Raw genomic sequence first — 23,144 nt, forward strand, 5'->3', positions numbered from 1 at the left:
AATTCTCCCTAGATGTGATTGTGTGTGTGCATGGTTGTGTGTCCTGTCTGTCTCTGTGTTGCCTTGCGACAGACTGGCGTCCTGTCCAGAGCGACCCCGCCTCTCGCCTGAAACGTTCGCTGGAGATAGACACCAGCACCTCCTGTCCCCACTAAGGAGAAGGGTGTACAGAAAACGGATGAATGAACCTTAAGCCATGAGCTGAAGTGGATGGAGAAGCTGAAGCAAACTCTAGTGATGAGAATGATCAACAGAACTTGAGCTGTTACTAATCTGTTTATACTCCTGCTTTAACTTTTCATTGGGATTGGTTTCTCTGTATGGTCCTTCCAAATGCTTGGCCTCTATCGCCCTAAATAGTTGTGTGATTTCTCAGAGCAAGAGCACTACAAGCAGTTTAACCCAATCATATTCTCTCTTTCTTACAGTTGAGATTGAAAATCATCAACATGGATGCATTGGCAATATGATTTGAAATTGGGTCATTTCAGTCTCCCATAGGCCTCCTCACAAACCATATCATGAGATTTATTGTTGGAAAACATACATACATACATACATACATACATACATACATACATACATACATACATACATACATACATACATACATACATACATACATACATACATACATACATACATACATACATACATACATACATACATACATACATACATACATACATGAAGTTTTTGCTGTAAGTCGCTTAAAATTCTGAATTTGACTATGAAATAAATCGGAATATCAAGAACTATATGAAAACTAGAATCAGACACCAGTCACTTACGGAAAGAAAGTTGTTTTTTGGGAGGGTTGAGGTTATCTTTATTGAATAATGTAATGTCAAGTACTAACTGGAGACAATTCTGTGATTCAGACTGCAGTGACACCAGATTTTTCAGATATACGCCTTGATCTGAATAAAACATCACTGTGTTTTGCCAACCGCCATAAAAAAACAAGAAGAAGAAGAAGAAGAAGAAGAAGAAGAAGAAGAAACATCACTGTGGGACAGTTCCTGACATTTTACTGCTGATACACGACTGCAGTCGGAACTTTTAAGTCGATTGAAGTCTCTACTACCCGGACAACTAAGCCTGTAACCCTTCAATGTCAAAAGCAGGAAGTGAACGATGGAAACTGCTATAATGTGAGCGGCATGTCGTTTCTTTGAGTTATTTCCATACTTTTCCCCTTTATTTGCACAATAACTAGGTGCAGCTGGGCGTCTCAATTGCATGCTTTGCGAGGTGAGTGCTTCCGGTCAGTTTTCATTGCGCTTGAGGTTAGCTATAGGAACATGCTAGTCTGTTAGCCGGGTTGTGCTAGCTTTATCGGTGGCTGAGCAACAGTTCATGGGCAGAAGTTAAAGGGTCCTCGTTACGCTCTAAACTGCCTGACATCTGAATTCACCTTGTTACATTTTGATGCAACAGTAATATTTTAAAGGACGTTAATGAATGGTTTGTTTTCTTACATATTTAGTTCTTTTTTTGTGAGATTTTGCCTCGGCTTGTAGGTTTTACTCCGTCTTAGACTTGATGACATTAAACAGCGAATTAACTGTTTACAAGAGCAGATCAATTCTTTTTTAGGAATACTTCGACAATAAATAGTGAGTTTTCACTCTGCGGACATAGAACTTCTGCCTTTGCAGGGCCCTTGTTATTTCTGGTTTACTTGCTCCCTCTTGAGCACATTTTGAGCACTTTTAAAGATTTCTCATCATTTCTACGCGTGTGATATTCAGTTCTACATTTCTTTAAGGCCTCACGAGACAGCAAAACAGCATGTCTTACACAACTGCTTAAACTGTGTAAGATGTTTCTCGAACTAAACTAAGGTAAAACTGAACTTATTTGTGCTCCAGAAAAGCACACAACTCTAATGGAAACTCTTTGAATGTTCACCTCTTCAGCCAAGTTTTCCATCAGGAACCTTAAGGTATATCTGGACTTATAAAATATTGTTAGATTAAGTGGTATCGTCTCTAGAACAGAACTGGAAATTGTTTGTCATATTTGTTTCTTCATCGTTTTAATTTCTGCAACTCATTATCCAGCGGCCTAAACAAAGCAGTCGTGGACCGTCTGCAGGTTGAACAGTATGCTGCTGGCAGATTTCAGAGAAAATTACTTTTTTTTTATGTCACATTGTATCTTGTCCTGCTCCACAGGCCCCCCATCCATTCAAGTGCATCACTTTATGATCTTGGCTGTTAGTGGTAGGGCTCTGAATAGTCAGTTACTGGCATACAACTCAGAACGTTTCCATCTGAATGTCCCTAGGACAGTGTTCAGCAACTTTTAAAGTCCCTTGAGCCAGTCGTGGTCCTGCTAAATAAAAGGAGCCCAAGAACTCTGAAGCCCTCTACCCTTTGGGGTCGGTAAATTCTGTTGAGCTTTTTGAAAATATTTAATAATTTTAGCAGATGAAACCAAGGCCAAAACCAAAGCTGTTGTAAAATGTGAACCTTTTAGGATTTGAAGTCATTTAGATACTAGGCCTGTCCCAATAACAGATTTTACTGGACAATAAATTGTCCCAGCAATTGTTGTGATAAACAACAATAGTGTTGTTTTGGGACCATTTTCAACTGATATATTGGTAATATAATAATGCAAGTTCGCCTTTTCATTTTGGAAAGAACGCTGAATACTGGAACTGGAAGACATTTTAAATATCCAAAAATTAAACACAAGAACCAAAAACAATAAACAAAACGGAAATATAGAAAACACACACACAACCCACACAAATACAATGAACTAAGAACTCTCTGACAACGAAATTTCATCATAATGGGAATTATCAAGCTCATTTTAATTTATTGTGCCATTAATTGCTTATTTTGACAGGCGTAGTAGATATACTAAGAAAGTATGCTGCCTGTATGCTTGTGTACAATTACGCAGTTTGACCTTCATCTAAGGTCTGTCCATGACATGCAAAGAACTGCTTGGATTTAATATTTGGCAGGATGCCATATGTTCATGCTTTGCATAAAGATAGTAGATGTGGCCAGTCAGGACATTGTGTGCCCTTAATCTCCCCACCTGATCCATAATCTTAATGGCTGAGGTGCCAGAGCTCACCATGGTGGGAACGTTGTGTGAGGAGGAAAAAGAGAATAAGAAACATTTGGATTTATTATGAGAAACATCAAAGAAACAAGAAGCTTTTCAAGAGGCAGTCTGTCTTTTAGGATCTCATAATCATATCTGCCTGTGGAAAAAACATTGTTTTCCCTTTTAAGTAAAGTTGTAAGTTAGATCATAAACATTCCTCCTTCCTGTGCCAATCCCAAAAGCACGTCAAATGTCAGCGCGGGTCAACAAGGATGTGTAAAATTCTGATATCGAAGATCACGTTTCTCAGTTATCACATTCTGAGTGATGACTGAAAAAAAATACTATTATTGTAAATCCCTCAGAAGATCCATTCAATAAATTAAAATATTATTGAAAATATATACCGTAGATTAATTAACTTGGTGTTATCAATTTAATTGATATTTCAGCTAACAGCTAATGAAAACATAACATTTAAAATTTGAATATTACGTGAGACCAATAAAAAACAATTTTTAAAAGCAGAAATATGGGCTTAATGAAAAGGATGTTTAATAACTGCTTCAAGGTTGTTATTTACAAAAGGTTTTGTTGATCTGATAAATGAGACTTTTGTATTCTAATTTCTAGAATATGACTACCCTTCCTGCATGGTAACCAGACATTCACCTGAGGAAAGGAAACCATAATCCAAATTTCACTAATTCTAATGATTAGGTAAGTGATGGCATTGGGTCAGAGTGGATTAAACTGAAGGTTTCCATGTCCAAACTCTTTGTCTTTGTCTTTTCCCAGTCCTAAAATGGCCTCAGGAGCACAAGACAAACAGTACACACCATCCCTTCTCAGCTTTTTCATTTATAACCCTTCGTTTGGACCTCGGGAAGGAGAGGTGAGAGGGGGCTTTCAGTGGAGGACATCTCTCTGACCTCTCTGCAAAACCCTGTTCTGGACTAAGTTTCTCATGTCACATTTTTTTCTTTCAGGAAGAGAAAAAGATTTTGTTTTATCACCCCAGTGAGATAGAGAAGAATGAGAAGATCAGAAATGTGGGCCTCTGTGAAGCCATTGTTCAATTCACCAGGTACAACACATCATTAACACTTGATTTCATGATGCCTCTGCAAAAGCAATATTCAGGTCTTTTGTCACTAAAACCTCCAACTCCTAAGTAATTGATTGGGATTTAAGGTGATGCACCAACATGAAGGAAAACAATGACTGAAAATCAGACAGTGGGTTGTGTATTTGTATTCACCTCCCATGAATTAAAGGGGCATTATTATTTAAAATTGACTTTTTTGACTTTTACTTCATGTTATTCCCTCATAAGCATACATGGAGTGTTGCTTTGATTCTTCTTGCATGTTTGAGAAAACCTTTAATCTCCCGTGGCAACCATTCAGCTGTGTAAAACAGGAGCTTTTAAAGAGACAGAGGTCCAATTTCAAGGGGTTAAATTACAAAGTCAAATTTCTTTTAAGTGATATTTGACATATACAGCATTTCTAACTGAAGCTAACATAATTAATTGATTGTGCTATAAAATGGTACTATGTTCCTGGAAAACACATAATACTGCCCCTTTAAGACTTTGTAGAAGCTCATTTTACTGCAGTTGCAACTGGAAGGCTGATGGTTTCATGTTTGCAGGTAATTTGTGAAAAAACAAAAACCTGGAGGGAATAGGGAAATATCTCTGTAACATTATAACCAATTCCTAATCAAAAAACCCACCAAGGATTGGTTAGTTATCTTTTTTTAATTCTTTCTCTTTTTCACACCCACTTCTTTGTTCCAGGACCTTCTGTCCAACAAAACCAGCAAAATCCCTTCACACACAGAAGAATCGGCAGTTTTTCTTTGAGCCAGAAGAAAATTTCTGGATCGTCATGGTATACAGCAGCTACAGATTGCCTCTATTTCTCTGGACCTATTTTAATATTTAGTCAGATAATCTTTATGTTGTTTTTCTTGTGCTTTTGTTCCGCAGGTGGTTCGAAACCCAATGATTGAGAAACCGAACAAAGATGGCAAACCTCCCACAATAGAGTATCAAGAAGAAGAACTACTTGTGAGTTAATGAGGAATACCTTGTTAACAAAACATTTAAAACTTCTCATCTTATTGCTTTTATTTAAGAGGAAAATCATAAATCATTCACTTGCTTCTAAAATATTATGTTGATTATTGCAGTCGTTAAATATTATGTTTAAGATTTAATTAATGTATAGAATTAAATCCACAGCCTACAGCAGAAATCTGGTAAAAATGTTAAAGGGTTAATAAAGGAGCCATGTTGTGATGACTTCCTGAAGGCGGAGTTTCAGAAAGACCAGGAGTTTCTTAAAGAGACAGAGGCCCGATTTCAATTCGTTTAATTATAAAGTCCTATTTCTTTAAGTCATGTTTACCAAAGGTAATATAGTCACTTGATCATGCTATAAAATATTATGTAACTAGAAAATACATAATGGTGCCCCTTTAAATGACCTTTACCTTTAGTTTATTCTAAAATGTGTACATTTGCTTATCCATGCTTCTTTCATTCTCTGGCCTGTTAGCTTCTGTAGGGATAGACAATCTAATGTTATCGTTAGCTATTGACAAGCAGGTCAGTTCTTTGTGGAAACAGTGTACATTTACCAGGGTTTAGCTTGAATTCAGGGATTTCCAAAATGCATCAATATTACAGCATATTCAGATTTATAAATATCTATCTTCAACCAAGCAGTTTGGTTCTGATAGGAATTCAGACGGGCATCTCTTAAAAGATAAGGAAGAAATGTAAAAGGAATGTCAGTTTTAAAAAAATAAGTTTCACATACTTTTTCTGTATTTAACAAACAACATGTTGAAAATGATTCATATTGTTCTTAATTATCAATGAATTCTTATCAGTGAGCTCCAGCTCTTTGGAGTTGGAGGGCCTCCTAACCATCACCCTAATCTAAGGCTCGCGCCACAGATCAATTCAATTCAGGACTCTGGCTGGGCCGCTCCAGAACATTATCATTACTTCCACTGGAGTCACATGACACAAATAAAAACATGAACTTCTGGTAGTTTATTTATTGTTTCCAATTTACCGCCATGTTCTCTTTTCAAAGGATACAGTCTATGGTGCGGTGGTCCGGCAGTGCTACAGTATGTACAAGGTGAGAGTTTTAGACCACCTGGTTCCAGTAAAAACATACTTTCTTTAAATCGTACTTTCAATCATTTTGTCATTTCTCTGGTTCTGCAGCTGTTTAACGGGACTTTCGGTCGAGCGATGGAATCCGGCGGAGTGGAGCTGCTCATCCAGAAGCTTGAGAAGTTCTTCTACAGGGTGAATGTTGCCGACTTCCGTTCTGTCCAGCTGGCTGCTGTTGCTAGGTGTTTTTTTGTTTGGCCTTGTTTTGGACTGTACATATTGTCTTTGTCAAACTAAGTCCAGCATTGCTTCTTTTTTCAAGTCACCAGAGCCTGTCGGTGTTTCTATAAGCGTCTGTGTTTTTCCTCCTCAGTTCCAGAGACTTCATCGGTGTGTGTGGGTGTGTGTGTGTGTGTGTGTGTGTGTGTGTGTGTGTGTAAAAACAGCAGGATGATGTTTGGAGTCGCGGTTCATTTCTCGGCCCTTAGCGACCTGCCTTGACTCTGTCTACTTCTCACCATCAACATAACTGCATAAGCCTGTCACATTGACCAATTAATCAATTAACTGCATGATAAATTTAAATAAGATAATTAATTTTCACCCTTTTTAATATTTTTTGTAGGGCCATTCTATTTATAGACTTAATAATCTTTTTCATTAATGCTTTGGGTTATGTTTGTTCTTTTTTCCCCACTTTATTGTTTTTGGTCATTGATTTATTTTCTTGGTTATTTAAATTATCTTCTAGTTCCTGTATTAAAGGCTCTTTACAAAGTTAGGGTTTGTCAATCTTCTAGATGGCAAACTTGTATTCATTGTATTGCCTTCATTTCTGGGACAATTTATTGTCCAGCTAAATTTGTCTTGGTGACAGGTCTACTCTTGCCTTGACCGACTCTGTATAAAAGTTTCAAAATTTAATATTTAATTAGGGAAGACCTTAAATTGATCCAGGCTTCCCTCTCCACCGTGTAACCTTAACACGAAGAGAAAGTAGACGCTGCGGTGTTCTGTATCTGAGCTTGAGTGTCACCTGAACATCTTATCCCCTCTCTGATGCAGGAACTTCTGCATCACATCGGTCAAGAACTTCTCAGTCTGCTCTCTTTATTGCATTGTAAACTAATCCTTTTTTTTTGTTTTTGTTTTGTCTTGTCTTTACTCTGGGCTCTCCAGTATCTGCAGACGCTCCACCTGCAGTCCTGTGACCTGCTGGACGTTTTCGGAGGCATCAGCTTCTTCCCCCTGGACAAGATGACCTACCTGAAGATCCAGTCCTTTGTCAACAGAGTGGAGGAGAGCCTGAGCCTGATCAAATACACAGCCTTCCTCTACAACGACCAGCTTATCTGGTACAGACTGTTACAACTTTACACGCTCATCCAGCTAATCCGCTCTTTACCAGAATCGCCAACTCCCGCTGCCTTAAAACAACCCTGCATGTCTGCAGCCACTTCCAACAGTAGAATCCCATGACTAAGTCATAAAAACATGTTGAACAAACAGAGGTGGTGCTGAACAAGAAGCTTAATCTTCTTTATGGTTTGTCAGCCTGCTAGATCAGTAGGTAAATACATGGATGTTCACTAAAGGTGATTCACAGTAAACAGTCTTCAGACGGGATGGGGTTTATTTAGTTAGCATACAAATACTCTGTCTACTCATAGTGTCCATTTCACTCCTGAGCTTTAGTTACAAGAAAAAAACACAACTTTTTTAAAAGTGTTTAAAAGTGATTTTTTGTTGTTGTTGTTGTTGTGATGCTTGTGTGTCCAGGAGTGGTCTGGAGCAGGACGACATGAGGATCCTCTACAAGTATCTGACCACGTCGCTGTTCCCCAGGCACTCAGAGCCCGAGGTAGATGGAGGCCTTCAAATGTCTTCATACCTACTGGACGTTTTCACATTTTAGTGTTAAAATGACACACTTCAAAATCAACAAGAAGAGAAGTGTCCTGCTGTTGGGGAGAATGAAGCCAAATACAAGACAGTCAACTCGACTCAGTTCGGTTTATTTCCACAGCATCTATTCACTACAGGTGTCGTCTCGGGGCTCTTTACGAAGAGAGTTGTTTCAGTTCTATCACACATGCATTCAAATTAATCCTGCACTGCAAAAACACTAAATCTTACCAAGTAATTTTGGTCTAATTTCTAGAGCAAATATCTCAGAACACTTGAAATAAGACAAACTAACTTAAAAGTTACTTTTCAGCAAGATATAGAGGCTTGTCTTAAGTAAATAATTCCTATTGATGAAAGCACTTTAATCCATTGGCAGATAAATTAACTTATAACATAAAAAAAATGTCTTTTTATAAGTGAAATAATCTGACAATAAAATAAGTATATTTTCATCAATGATATGGAATTACTGACTTAAAACAAACTCCTATATCTTGCTGAAAAGTTACTCCTGAGTTAATTTAGTCTTATTTCAAGTGTACTAAGATATTTTCTCAAGTAATGAGACCAAAATTACTAGGTAAGATTTTGTGTTTTTGCAGCGAGTTATAAATTAAGCTCAGTTTATTATTCAAATTAGTTTACAAAGTTTTCTATTTAAGAGAAACCAAGGAGATTGGATCGAGTCATTAACCTGCAGCATTCACTCCTGGATGAACATGTAGCCACAGGAGACGATCTCTTGTATTGTGTCGTTGACTTTACAGCAATCCGTCATACTGAGCATGCATGCAGCGACAGTGGAGAGGAAAAAAACTGCTTTTTAACAGGAAGAAACTTCCAGCAGAACCAGAACCTGGCTCAGTGTGAGCGCAGAGACACAGAAAAGAGACAGATGAGCTGATATATAGGTGTTTGTTTTGTGCTAATGAGAAGATAACAGCTGATTCCCTCGTCCAGGAAGGAACCACCACCAACAGAACGCCACACCTGGTTCAGCTTCAATGGAGAGAAAAATAACTGAGAGAACACAAAAAGTTGACAGTTGAAATGACAGCAAATGATCCAAATTGAAGAGTAGTAGAAGAAGAAAGTAGCAAAGTGAGAAGAGAAGACCTGAGACTGGGACAAAGGTTCACCTAAAGTGGATAAGGATTCAGCTAGAGCTGCACTGGAATGCTAATGATCAAAGCATGTTCAAAGTCCGGACAAAAACTTGTGGAGTTTATATAAAAACTCCACAAAAACCTTAGTAGAATCAGAATTCATATAGAATGAATTTATGAGGTTTATTTCACAGGATGTTTCAATCCTGCATCGAGATCTTGAGCATTTAACAGTTTTCCATGTTCTCTACAATAACATGACTTTAGTGGCCTTGTACTTTTTAAAACTGAATTTTTTTCTGTTTTTTACCTGTTTCCTGTTGCAGTTGGCTGGCAGGGACTCTCCTCTGAGGCCTGAAGTCACAGGAAATCTGTTGCATTATGGGAGGTAATTCCATCTTCTCTTTAATCCTGTCCTCTGTAAAAAAAAACAAAAAAACATTAGAATTTATCTGCTGCTGTCACACTGGGTGTGCTACTTGAACTTTTGCATCATGTTTTTCAGCAGTCTGTGTTTGATGCTGCTGCATAGGCAGGTTTGGACAGAGGAGGGGCGGATTGTGCTACTGCACTAAAATATGTCATTATTCAAAACCTATTTACACGTCTTTACCTCACTCACCTCCCAAAAGTAAGGAATTCATAACGAATGTATTGCTGCACCCCAAGGTAACATTTTAGTAGATCAATAAAAACAACCAATTTCCTAAATTAATTTATTGTCATTGTGGCTGGTACAGCCCAGCTCAGATGGCTGCAACAGAAAATAAGGAGAGCATGGCAGCCAGAAACATTTTCAGAGGCATTTATTTTAAAAAAACCCGATTGTCTAACGGAGCAATGGACGTGATAAACAAGCGTTCTTAAAAATGTACAGTTTCATTATTAGAATATCTGTAGTGACAAGTTTCATATCACAACCTTCCTAAAGTCATGGCATATGTCATTTTGTTTTGCCAAAAGTGATTTTCTTTTTTTGCCTGAATCACATTTTGGCCAAAAAGAGGTGGGGAAAAACAAAAGGTGGTGATATATAATAGAAGCCAAGCTCATTCACAAATAATTGTATCTTTGTTATTCCCCTTGTTGGGGCTATCTGAGCTGATACATTTTTCACTCAAAACTTATAGATAAGACGGGCATCTCACTCCTCTTAGGGTCCTGGCCTGGATTTATGCTTACCACGGTGCTACGCTAACATTAGCTCCCTTCCTTACTGCTTTGGTGTGACTTGTTGATATTCCGGCTGAAGACTCCTGCGTTGGGCTCTGGACAATGGATGTTGAATATTTCATCATTTCAAAACCACTACATGTATTGTGTAACTTTTAACTCATGTAAAACACTAAACCACCTCACAGTCCTCGCTCCCCTGTCTCCACGTGTCCTCAGGTTTTTGACAGGACCTGCTAACCTCAAAGACCCAGAGGCCAAATTCCGATTCCCCAAAATATTTGTGAGTGCAGAAGATGGATATGAGGAGCTGCATCTGATCGTTTATAAGGTGTGTGGAATCAAACCTGACTCTGTCCTGTTTTTTTTTTTTTTTTTTTGCTGTTTTTTATCCTCTCTCATATTATAAGTGTATCAGTGACCAGGTCATTCATTATCAGGATGATTTTCTAACCTAATCTGTAATGGAGGGGATTTTGGTTCTTGTTTATCATGGTAGCTGTAGGATTAAACCTCTTCCTTCTCTACGGATGGATTTTTCTGGATTACATGGCTCAATTTTAAAATGAAGTACTTCCAGCAATGCTTATCATCCGATTAGTGTGAATTTTCAACCTTTTTGACCTAGATTCTGCACCGATTTCCTTTTTTTTTTTGGTTCCATTGCAGGCGATGAGCGCCGCTACTTGTTTTATGATCAGTGGTAAGTTAAAGCCTACATTATTTATTGTTTTGTTATTTCAATGGATTCGTGTTGTCTTCTTCCTCATATTAATTTGTAATAAGACCTTGTATCCTGTGGCAAGTGAATTTCCTCCCTCTGCCATCTTTTCCCAGCCAATGTGGAGCTGACCAGGGAGTTCTGTGAGCAGCTGGACGGCTTGGTGGGCCCCCAGCTGACGCTGCTGGCATCAGATATATGTGAACAGTTCACAATAAACCGCAGGATATCTGGGTCAGTGCCAGCTTCTCACTTCCTCCATCAAACAAACATAGTTTTATTCAGTTTTACTCCTCTTCTCAGCGGTATTACTGTCTCGTATCATGAGTAACAACAGTCATGCAACTTATCATAAAGCGTCTTCGAAGCCTCAGTGTGATGTATGAACTGTGTTCAGTAAACCACGTTGACTTAAAACTGGCCTTTTTCTTTTCGGGTCCACAAATACAACTCAGTCGAATGTTTACATACTAATAATGAAAACTAAGAATGTTATATTCATTTTGGGCCTTTAAAGACACATTTAACATTTTTCACTGAATGAATTGTTGAATGATGATACAGTAAATGATTGTAATAATGGTAGCAAGCAAGGAAAAGTGATTGTTTATTGTAGATATTCTGTGATCCATTCTGGTCAAAATCATGAATTCTGTCCTGCTAATGTTGGGACAGAATTCACTTGGCAAGATGCAGACAAACCACACTCTTTACAGCAGCAGGTCATTGTAAACGGCATCATGGAGGAGTATTGATGTGATGGTGCGCTGAAGGCAGTGTCGGAAAGAACAGGAGCTTCTTAAAGAGACAGAGGCACAATTTCAAGGCATCAAATTGCAAAGTCAAATTTCTTTTAAGTTATGTTTAATATGTACAGCACTTTTATAACAACTTGTATAACTAATCCTACACACACACATAGCTTTCACCAGCTTTTTACTTTTTTCTTCCTCAAACTGGTCAGTTAGGTGATTATTTTGTACTACTGCCTCTGTAGCCTATTAGCAAAAATAAAAAAAAAGACTCCATCAGGGCAGGAGAAATATTTTTGTGGGACAATTAAACAGCAAAGTTGGCATGCTGCTTTAACCTGAATGCTGTTGCCATATCGAGGGCTTTGTGATTCCAGTTCTGAATATCACCTGTCATGTGTTAACACTGCCTGGCTGGCAGACACAGACAGAACTCTAACATTACTGCAGCTCATCATGGCAGCTCTTAAAGGGTAACTCAAGCAAGGCACCACTAAGGACTGGCATCCTGGTCCATGTGTCTTTGACCCCATCAGTTAGCTCCGGATCCGTAATCTTAGACCGGCCCTGGCAATTCGATGGGCTCCTCGTAATCAACTTAGTAAAGAAAGTGCTGAATAAATAATAAGGTTCCAAATTCCTCAGCTGTCATTCACGTCTCCATCCTGAATTTGGGCTCCTGCTGCCTTCCACTCAGCGATCCACTTCCTGTTGGAATAAAACAAATTGATCCCAGTTTCAGAGGAACCACTAACTGCTGCTAAAACCCACCGTCAGCCGTTTTGGTTCATCCTGTCCTGTTTGTGTGTCTCCCATGTTGTTGCTCTAGGCCAGAGAAGGAGCCCCAGTTCAAGTTCATCTACTTTAACCACATGAACCTGGCGGAGAAGAGCACCATTCACATGAGGAAAACCGCCAGCGTGTGTCTGACCTCGGTCCACCCTGACCTCATGAAGATCCTGGGAGACATCAACTGTGACTTTGCGAGGTACAGCAGCAGATCCTGGAGTTTTATTAAACAAATATCCAAGGTGGTGTTTTTTTATTTCCTAGTGCCATGTTGCCAACCTGCTGCGTCCTGAAAGCACCAAGTAGATACAAGTGATTAGTTTCAACCTTTCAATGCTCTGTGCCTGTCAGAGGACACCACAGACAGCCACATCATTCTGAGAGATTTTTCACGTTGGAGATTCTATGTTGTGTGTTCTTACAGGTTTTGCAAAATTACTGATAAAATGGCTATAATTTTTATGGTTTAGTTTATTTTTAAACTTTCATTTTTGGCATGAAAGCAGACATTCCACAAACGATAGCAGTGTACTGTACAGAAATGGGATCAATTCCTTGTTCCGTATTTTGAGCTGCAGAGTAAAAACGAAACCATATGTTTACATACGCTGAATAAAAAGACACAAACACATTTTTTCTCACTGTTTGAAATTAAATTCCATCAAACATTTCTTGCTTTAGGTTTGTTAGAATTCCCAAAATTATTTCTACTTGCAAAATGCCAGAAAACCTGGTAATAAATAATTTCTTTTTTTCCCCTCAAATTCAAGTTTACATACATTTGGTCAGTATCAAGGGGACCTATGTAAATATATGATTTGAAATGTATGGAAAATTATGTTGAAGGACGACAAAATTTCTGCCAATCTGCTTCCCAAGGGTTGACGAAGATGAGGAAATCATAGTAAAAGCTATGACGGACTACTGGGTCGTCGGCAAGAAGTCGGACCAGAGAGAGCTCTATGTGATCCTAAATCAAAAGAACGCCAATCTGATTGAAGTAAATGGTATGTCCTTCAGCAGGAAGTACAGTTGTGTATTCTAACCAGAATGTGCTGTCATGTTTTCAACCTCATCCATTTTCATTTTTGAATTCCAGAGGAAGTGAAGAGGCTTTGTGCGACGCAATTCAACAACATTTTCTTCTTGGACTGAGCAAACGCGATGGCGACTGATCACACCAACAACTGTCAGGGTTTCAGCGGCAGCATCAACGTAATGCAATAACTGCATAGTAAAATAAAACAATATTGTTGAAAAGCTTTCTCACCAAGTTTTTTATTTAATAGACTAAAATTGTAATTTTATCTTGTAATTACCTGTAAAAAAGAAAATACAGATTTGACTTTACATGTACTGCATCTAATTTTTCTGTACATATTTTTATGATTTTTGTCATCTGCTCTAAGTTTGCCCCTATATATTTGTGGATATTTTTATTGAGATCATGATGAAATTGTCTGATTTTAATTTAAAAACTCACATGTACTGATGTGTTCATTCCAGTCTTATTTGGTGATCAGTTCTGGTTTTAAGATGTCATCATGTCAGAACTATTGTTAGGGTTTGTATACAACTGCACTAACTTGAAATAATAAATGAAGTAATTTTCCTAAACGTATGAAATGCATTTTACTCTTAGCTTTCAATCACAAGTAAAGGCTATGAAACATGCATCTGTGGGTCACTATTAACAACATTAATCTTAAACAGGGGTTTCCTGGACACAGTAGATTACTGTAGAAAGAAATTGTGGCCTACTACCATGTTTAAACTACTTGTGATGTCAACAAAAATACAAAGCTGAATCAGTTGCTTTGTTCTGTTTCAGTGGGCTTTTTAAACACTGTATTTTGTGAAATACTTAAGTGAAAAGATTTTTTATTAGCCGGATATTTTGTTGTCACTGTACATTTATTAGTGGGTAAAATATGCCCCAATGAATAGTATATCTAATTACAACTAATTGGAAACAAATAAGCAGTTATAATTTGATGTGGTAAAGTTGTACTAAAATATAGAAAACACTCAATCTGAGGACCTTTACTTAAAAGACAGTTCTTAGCTCTAAGTCCTTGTTAATCTTGGAATTTAATTCATATCAGACAGTCTACCACTGGAACAAACATTATCCAGCTAAACTAAACTTCCTATAGATCATTCTGTATTTGATTTACTGAGTCCAACAGTAACCAAACAAGGACAAGGATTACTTGTTGAAAATGTCTTCCTGTTTAGTAGTGAATTAACTAAAGAAAACGTCAAAGAAAAAGCACCAGTCAGAAGTGTTTTATGCAACTAAAACACTTAGTTAGAAAAGTAAGAAAAATACGGAAAGAATAGTTTAAGATGAATGTTAGAAACAAAAGACGATAAGGAGAAAATCAAGATGATAAAGCATTTTTGTGAACAAAATAAAACATAGGGGGCAAGGGACTGGTGAGTGACTTGCCAGCTACTGTTAAACATGTACAGTAGGTGGCAGTATGCACCTCTGTAGATTCGCCAAGAAAAAGAGGAAGATAAGACGCACCAATCAGAAGCCCAGTCCTGTGGCAGGCAACCAATCAGCGTCACTTTAACAGGATTTAAAAAATTCAACCGCCATTATTGTTATGTTTCTTAATTAGGCCACTTTCACTGTGTTCGTTGGGCTCGTCCGGATTTTAAGTTGCTATTTCGAAAAAAAGACACCGTTCCTGCGCATTATTCTTAGAGAGAACATCAGGTAGGGTATTAATTTAGTATTTATTTGTTGGTGGCTGTTAGAGATATATAAGGCTTGCTGTTAGTTTTCAGTGATTGGGCAGCTTAGCTAGCTTTGGGTTATCTTTGATCGTCCACTATAAATAAATATTCTAGTTTAATTTTATTGTTGTTAAATTACTGCAGCACGTTTGAGTGAAGTTAGACCGTCTTACCTTATAAGGGCTGATCGGGTGATGCGGATTCAGTTATATTTGCCCAGTGTTCTTACTTACTACGTGGGTAGTAAGTAGTTACATTTGTTAGTGTAAATAGCTACTTTTTACCTTTAGTTGAGTAAAACTATGTTGAAGAAGGGCTGCTAATATATATATATATATATATATATAATATATATATATATATATATATATATATATATATATATATATATATATATATATATATATATATGTTGCAACAGTGGAGGGGAAAACTCCCCTTTAAAAAAACCTCCAGCAGCACCATATCCTGACTCCATGTAAACGACCAACTGGGGGTTTCGAGAACAGAGCAGATGCACAAAAACAAAGCAACACTCATCCAGAAGTATGTTTAATCCTAAATAAAAAGTAAAGAAAAAATAATTACAGTAGGTTGGAGACAGAGTCAAACACCTAAAGGCAGGACCAACTGGGTCATCTATGAAATGGGAACATGAAGTTATTGGCAGCCACATCTCAACCAATATTTATTTTTCCAATATCTGCCACGTTCCACACACGCTGTACCTTTTGATCATAGCAGCTTGCAGTAGATTTCCTTTATTTCGTCAACATTTGTGGGAGCTGAAAGTCGGGTGCATTCTGTTTTTCATTCCTTCAGAGCTCTCAAAAATGGATTCTCGATTCGCTGACCTTCGGCGGCGAGACTCGAGCGTGTCAATGCTCCGAGTGAAGCAGTCACGCCGGAGATCTCAGTGCCAAAAAGAGAACCGGGAGAGGATGGTGAACACTCGCAGGCAGCTGGACAACCTGCCAGAAGCGGACGTGTCTTCCCTGGACGTCTCCATGGTGACTACCAACATGCCCACTGTTCAGAAGAAGACACAGATCAAGGCCACATCAGCTAACAGTATGAGCTCACTGTTCCACACATCTCTAGAGATGTTCTAAAAATCTATGTTACATTCTGAATTCTTGGCTTCTTTGGACTTCTTTGCCACTAATTGTGGCTTTCGAAATGTGTTCACCTACAGCCGCAGCACTAGACAGGCTGAAGAGGCTGCAGAACTGGAAAGAGCAGAAGGAGCTGAAGAAGGAAAAGGAAAAAAGAGAGAAGGAGTCAAAAGGAGTGTTCAAGACTGGCCTCTATCAGCCCAAAGACACGTTCAGTTTTGCTCCGCTGCCTGCCGTCCCGTCTGCTGCATCCAGACCCAGAGAGGTGCTGATCTACCCATCCCACACACATCTGGCTTCTCTTTATATATTAGAAGAGCCAAAACATGTTTGACTAAAAATAAATGTCTGATGATGGCTTTCTTTCAGAGTAAGGTGAACGTAGCTCCACCCCAGAGCAGCAGAGTTACTCGCTCCATGAAACAGTCCCAGCAGGAACCACAGAGGGTAAGTCCTCCGCTTCTGATCCCGAGGATTTTCTCACATCCACCCGTAATACACAAAGTAAAATCTAAAACATATTTTATTGGTCTTCTTTTGAAAATGTTTCTGCAGCCTCTGGCCACGCAGCATCAGAACACTCGGGCGAACAAAGGTAAGTCGGGAGCAAGCAGCTTATTTCAACAAGTTCACCTTCAAGTGAAACGAGGGATGCACTGATATCGATATGCGATATAAATGTTACTGTTATGGCCGATGACAGATATTTACCAACATTGTATTTACATTTAATATATTTTGCTACTCTTTCAAAGCCTTGATTAAAACGAACACAGCACTGACTTCAGCACTGCTTCAGTTAAACGTCCCACAATCCTTTGCTGCATCTCTGTCACATGACCAAACAAACACCACATGATCAAAGCAACAAAATGGAAATAAATCAGTTCTTAATATCGACCCCGTTTTATTTATCAGACTGATAACAATGTGTTAAAATCTGAATATTAGTTGATACTGATATCAGTGGCGATATATCGTGTGATCCTAAGTAGATCTGTCCTGATATCAGTATGAATCATTTACTTGTATTACTTAATTTATGTAGTGGAATGTTGGGAAAGTTGTGATTAAGTGATGTTACTCAGAACGATGGTCAACAACAATCAGGCTGAGAACAACCGACCCACTTCTTATTAACCAACCAGTCTGCCTGCAGGACAGAAATTCTGGAGCAGACTAAATGATGATGTTGTTTTAGATCGATCTGAGCCGTTAACTGACGGCTTCCTTTCTTCCTTTTCAGTCCAGCCGGCCAGGAGCCGAGCTGCTGCCACCAAGAGCAGAGCAGGTAACCCGCAGGACGGGACGCCCTCCTCAGCAGCAGCTATAGTGTTTCCATATTAGCATGTCAATCTGTGTGTCTGTCAGGCTGTCCTGCTGCGTCAGGGCCAGGCGGCCGAGCGTTATCGACCAGATCGGCCAGCAGGCCTCTGGTTACTAAAGCTCAGGCTGAGGTGAAAGACAATCCTAAGGCCAGAGGTACGTTACACAATCACAGGCTTCCTAGTTGCTGCTGACGAGCTGTTTGATTTGGTTGGTCCAGAAAACTGAATGTGTAATGTCTGTCTCTGTTCTCAGATGGAAGAACCACGAGGAACAGAGCAGTTGTCAACCCTCTGCCGCCCTCTTCTGGGGAAGGAAGGAACTGTAAAGGTACAAAGTATTTTCCCAAAGGTCCGACCTGCATTAAAGGGGCAGTATAATGTAAAATCAACTTTTTTTAAATCTGTTTGTCATGTTGTAATGTTTCATCATCAAAAACCTACCTGGAGTGTTGCCTCGACTCTTTCAGGCCTGTTTTAGAAATCCTTTAACTTCCATGGCAACCATTCAGTTGTGTAAAACACCTGAGTGGATCCAGCAAAATTCCAATCAACGACTCACAACGACCATCAAATCACAATGACAGACGGCGTGAAATAAATACAAGCTGTACACCATTAAAAAAATATCTACATAAAAATTCTTTTTCAATATGAATTCTGGTGTTTGCATCTCTACAGCTGTGAGCACCGCAGTCCAGCGTGATGACCACAAGGTGAGTGTTTTCCCTCAGTGTTTCAGTGGGATTAAAGTCAGAGACGCACATCAGGTTGTTTGCAGCCAGTTTCCTTTTTGCAGGAGGCTGAGCTCACCGAACTTCCAGTCCAGGAACAAGAGAAAGCAGTTTGTCCTCCACACCCCACGCCTGGCCGTGAGGACAGAGCCACGGCGGTGAGCCCGGCTCCAGAGGAAGCCGCCCCTGCTGCGGGTCCTGCTGCGGGTCCTGCTGCGGGTCCTGCTGCTCCTTCATTTGCCCCAGACGGTTTCATCTTTCAGGCCCCTGCCGGCCTGTCGGCCTTCAAGTTTGAGCCTCTCACCCCCCGATCAGCAGACGCCTTCTTCACTCCGAGGTGATTGACATTCCGATTCGGTTCGATGCATCGGCATGAACATCGTAGCGCTCCGATAACCAATGTGTCTTTCCCTCTTGTTGCCAGTTTTGGGTGTGTGAGGGGAGGAAGTTGGTCATGTGATAGTGAGGCATGGTGGGGAGTTTACATGAAGTCTGTTCTGTGTGTGTGTGTGTGTGTGTGTGTGTGTTTTCAGTGACAAATGGGTAGAGAAATGTAAACAATGCTGGTTATTGGCTGAAGCAGGAATGTTAATATTAGAGTTACTGTGAAGCTGGTGATACATTTGTGCTTATATAAACTTGGGCTGGACAATAAATGTTTTGCGATAGACGTGATCAATATCCATAGATAATACATCTGATAGAAAGTGTAATAATTTCACCGAACTCTGATCCAGAACTGCACAGCATTCTGGGAGTTGTAGGTGGAGGAAAGGCTTAGTTGCTTCATCTCTGTTTCAGAGATTTAAAACAAAAACAAAAAACACCTAATAATTATTGATATTGACTGATAAGAAACCTTTAAATCCTGACAGTTTTCACCCCTAACAAACAGATATTCTTCTTCTTCTCACCAATATCTGCTTGTTTCTAATGTTAATGCTGTGCTCTGGTTCTATCCAGTCCCAGTTTCAGTTCCCCACCAGCACCAGTGTTCAGTGATGAACCTCCAGCTGAGCCTGGAGAGCCCAGTGCGCCCGAGCCTCCCGGCCGCTCTCCTCTGCTCAGCGCTTCGACCTCAGCCAGCCTGCATGACTCAAAGCATGACGTGCCCTACTTCAGGTAGCGGCACTTTGAAATCCACCGCTCCCTTCCTCCTCATTTTAACGCTGGGGGAGTTGAAGCATCTTTTGGTTTCTGGTTCGTTCAGATCAGCAATGTCCAACGAGACGGACAGACTGACGGAGCTTTGTGTCCGCTGGGGGTCCAGAGTGGAGGACGAGACCATCCCAGAAGAGAGTGAGTGTAAACCTGAAGTGGCTCAGACTCGTGTCGTCAGCCGAACCGTTTTCACTCAGTGACTCTGTGACAGTGAGAGACCGAATGCGCACAGCAGTGGGCCAGGCCAGGCTGCTGATAAAGGAGCGCTTCAACCAGTTCAGAGGCCTGGTGGACGACTGCGAGCTGAGCCGCGGGGAGAAGGTCACCACCTGCACCGACCTGCAGGGCTTCTGGGACATGGTGTACTTCCAGGTACGGCTCGTCCGCTGGGGCAGACTGGAAGTGGTTTTAGATTCAAACGCAGCAGTGTAGCTAGATGTGCGCTGCCTTCCAGGTGGAAGACGTCAACAGGAAGTTCAATGCCCTGAGAGAAGCGGAGGGCCGCGGCTGGTTGGAGGAGCTGAAGCCGCCCCCACGACAGAGGAGAGCGGTGAAGGTGAGCTCTGCAGAAAACAGGCCTGGATAAACAAATGCCTCCGATGCATCGTAAAGTAATAATATCATACACACCCGGTTGGTTTCAGAAAGGTTTTCGTCTTTCTATTCCCCCTCCGAGTGTTTTAAACCGGAACACACCGATCCACTTTCCTCACTTTTGATAACGATATCTGAGCTTCAGTGATGCAGATAAACAGCTGAATTAACTCAAAATGTTTGGTTTTTTTTTTTAACACAGACATAGATCTACTTAATTTCTAATTTATTTGATAACTGTACCAATACAGCACACTGAAATCCACCAACAGCTTCACAAGCTAACAAACGTGTAAAATTATTCAGTCAGTGCAGATAGGAGGCGAACAACCAATAGATGATAAAGAAACTTAACAAAAACAGTATGTTGTCCACCTTGGTCAAACATGAAGAAATAAATGCTGCAAACCTTCTTTCAGTTGGCTCAGTGGTGTAATTAGGAATTCTAAATATAATGACCAATAAATAATAAAGCATGACGTTGCTCAGTGCACAAAGCATAGAACTAGACTAAATAGATATGCCCTTATGGATCGGACACATTGTCACCAACACCCAACATAGAACATTTTTCAATATCTGGACTGATACAGATATTGATATCGGATCGGTGCACCTCTAGTTTTAATCATGCTAATCCTGTAGGGGGCAGCGTAATGCAAAGCTTAAAACCAGTCAGCCAATCAGAAAAGAGCAAAATAAAAAAAATTAAAAACTCCTCCTTAAATAAAATTTTAATTGGTTGTTCTTTGCACTGAAAACCTCCTAATGTGGTAAAATCCTCCAAACTAGTGTATCTATCTAGATAAAATCTAACTAGCAGAATGTGAACGTTTCTCTGTACCAGACAGTTTAGTTGATCATTTGTGTCCCATTCCCTCCCATGTTTATCTGCACAGCCTTCAGTACTGAAGCTCGGGGGTCTAACCAGTAAAAATCCTCACTTGTCCTGATTGTCTTAAAGAAAACGTCGGCCGTTCCCGCCAAGCCGCCAGGAAGCAAAGCTGCAGCTAAGTCTCGCCTGGCGGCGGTGAAAGCTGCCATGAAAGCCCGGCAGCAGGCAGAGAAGGCAGAGGACACAGGGGGCGCTGCTGGCAGGCAGGAGCCACCGGAAGGTCTCTCCCAGCTGGAGAGCCCAGCCAGGCCTCCAAGTGAGCGACAGACAGAGCTTCACCTCTTTATGCTTTATTGTTTAGAATCATCTTTCTAATTGGTGCATATATTTGTGTTTTCAGCCCGGCGATCCAGCCGCCTGAGCGTGGCGGCGTTGCCCCAGACGGTGTTGCCCCAGGCTCACCCCTCACCCAGGAGAGTCACCCGCCAGTCCCTTGCATTGACCCAGACCCCCGTTCCTGCTCCCCCCGCTCAGCCTGTCCACTCTGCACAGAAACACCTGGACTGCAAATCCCAGAAGCAGAACGCTTCTCTCTGCTTCTCCCCTGTGAAGGAAGTTCCTTCAGACGAGCCCCAGAACCAGACGAGCCCCAGCCAGCGCTCTGAGCAGGAAACGGCGTCCGAAGACCCGTCAACTCTTTCTGTGGACAACAAACCCTGTGATGTCATCAGCGCCAGACTCTCCCCATCTTCATGTCAAACTTCTTCTGCAGTCCAACCACTGGCCCGTTCCCCATCCGATCAGGTTCCCATGGAGACCCAGCCGCCCAGCTCTCCCACTCCAGACGCTTCAGTTATTGAGGTCTGATCCAAATAATTCTGTATTTATCAAAGCAAAGTTCTTTTTATGTGTTGTTCAGATTTTATTCTGATGATTTAATTGCAGGAAATTCCCGGTTTGGACTTTGAACGTTATTTCCAGCCGTCGCAAAGATGCAGTATGTCACCGGGGGACACTGTTGCCATAGAGATGTCGTCTTCTATGGGAGCGGATGTAGAAATGGAGAGTCCTAAAGGAGAACCTGCTCATCTAGAGCCGGGTATGAAGAACGCTGCATGAGCACCGACTACTGGGATTTCCACTGGTTAAAGCTTCATTAAGCAGGAAGATACAAAATGTATTTATTTGTTACAACTGCAAATTTTTAACTGAACTGCAGGGATCCTTTTTCTTCCACTTTAGCTATGCTATACTTTATTTAAATCCCCCAAAGATTACACAAGCGAAAAAAATTTGAGCTGCATGAAGAACTTCACCAGAAACAATTTATTAAAATTGCAACCAAAAATCTAATCTACATATATTTGGTTGTTTTTCTGCTTAATGTATTCTGATTCATTATTTACTCCTGCTTATTGCTGCCTGCCTGATTTGCTTTGGGTTTTGTTCACATTTTCTGCTCATCTGTCACAACAGCACTCTCAGCGGTGTCTTCAGTGTTCAGTCCTCAATCACCTCAGGTCATTTTTATTTTATTCTTTTTACTTTTCTTTAGTCAGAAACAAACACTAACTTAAACCAAGCACACAAGAGTTCTTTGTGCTTTAATAATTAATAACTAATCCATTCTGGTCCTGATTTCTTTCATTTTGAATCTAGTTTGTGTATTTCTAGGTGCAGACTGCGCAGTCGGCCCTGCTGCTCTTCACCCCGGACCTGAAGGACCGGATACGCCCGTCCACCTGTCCAAGTGACCTCATGGTCTTCACCCCTCCAAACATATAAAAGCTTCTCTTACATTTTCTGTTTTGACTTAAACATGTTCAACGTCTGGGAGGGGAAAAAAAAAAGATTTTTTTTTTTTTTTTTTTATATATTCAGTTGAAAATATTTCTTTTACTTCTTTTCAATTAAACATGTTTGCAAACTCTCTCTGGAATTGCTTAACATTCCATCACAGACCAGCTGTAAG

General features: G+C 40.2%; 2 protein-coding genes across 7 annotated transcripts; both read left to right on the top strand.

Annotated features, from left to right (window-relative positions):
* Positions 1–975: 975 nt before the first annotated feature.
* ccz1 (CCZ1 homolog, vacuolar protein trafficking and biogenesis associated) lies at positions 976–14,277 on the top strand. 2 transcript variants are annotated; one of them, XM_044103553.1, is made up of 17 exons: positions 976–1,154; positions 3,706–3,792; positions 3,871–3,967; positions 4,062–4,159; positions 4,877–4,970; positions 5,069–5,149; positions 6,186–6,233; positions 6,323–6,406; positions 7,391–7,566; positions 7,991–8,072; positions 9,552–9,613; positions 10,618–10,729; positions 11,068–11,101; positions 11,236–11,353; positions 12,701–12,859; positions 13,540–13,667; positions 13,760–14,277. In XM_044103553.1, the coding sequence occupies exons 2-17, from the start codon at positions 3,785–3,787 to the stop codon at positions 13,813–13,815; spliced, it is 1,437 nt and encodes a 478-aa protein (XP_043959488.1). In that variant the 5' UTR covers positions 976–1,154; positions 3,706–3,784; the 3' UTR covers positions 13,816–14,277. The 2 variants fall into 2 exon arrangements, with proteins under 2 accessions (XP_043959488.1, XP_043959487.1); XM_044103552.1 differs by having other exon boundaries at positions 1,075–1,254.
* A 986-nt stretch (positions 14,278–15,263) lies between these two features.
* Positions 15,264–23,097, top strand: dlgap5 (discs, large (Drosophila) homolog-associated protein 5). 5 transcript variants are annotated; one of them, XM_044103559.1, is made up of 19 exons: positions 15,264–15,388; positions 16,231–16,479; positions 16,604–16,788; positions 16,893–16,970; positions 17,079–17,118; positions 17,770–17,814; positions 17,871–18,005; positions 18,105–18,179; positions 18,530–18,564; positions 18,648–18,919; positions 19,546–19,704; positions 19,793–19,881; positions 19,955–20,115; positions 20,198–20,299; positions 21,302–21,488; positions 21,573–22,033; positions 22,118–22,271; positions 22,649–22,692; positions 22,847–23,097. In XM_044103559.1, exons 2-19 carry the CDS (start codon positions 16,242–16,244, stop codon positions 22,955–22,957), a joined length of 2,571 nt encoding a protein of 856 aa, XP_043959494.1. In that variant the 5' UTR covers positions 15,264–15,388; positions 16,231–16,241; the 3' UTR covers positions 22,958–23,097. The 5 variants fall into 5 exon arrangements, with proteins under 5 accessions (XP_043959494.1, XP_043959495.1, XP_043959498.1 ...); XM_044103560.1 differs by having other exon boundaries at positions 17,895–18,005; XM_044103563.1 differs by lacking the exon at positions 22,649–22,692.
* Positions 23,098–23,144: the final 47 nt, after the last annotated feature.

Source organism: Gambusia affinis, linkage group LG20 (genome assembly GCF_019740435.1).
Source record: "Gambusia affinis linkage group LG20, SWU_Gaff_1.0, whole genome shotgun sequence".
Taxonomy (NCBI): Eukaryota; Metazoa; Chordata; class Actinopteri; order Cyprinodontiformes; family Poeciliidae; genus Gambusia; species Gambusia affinis.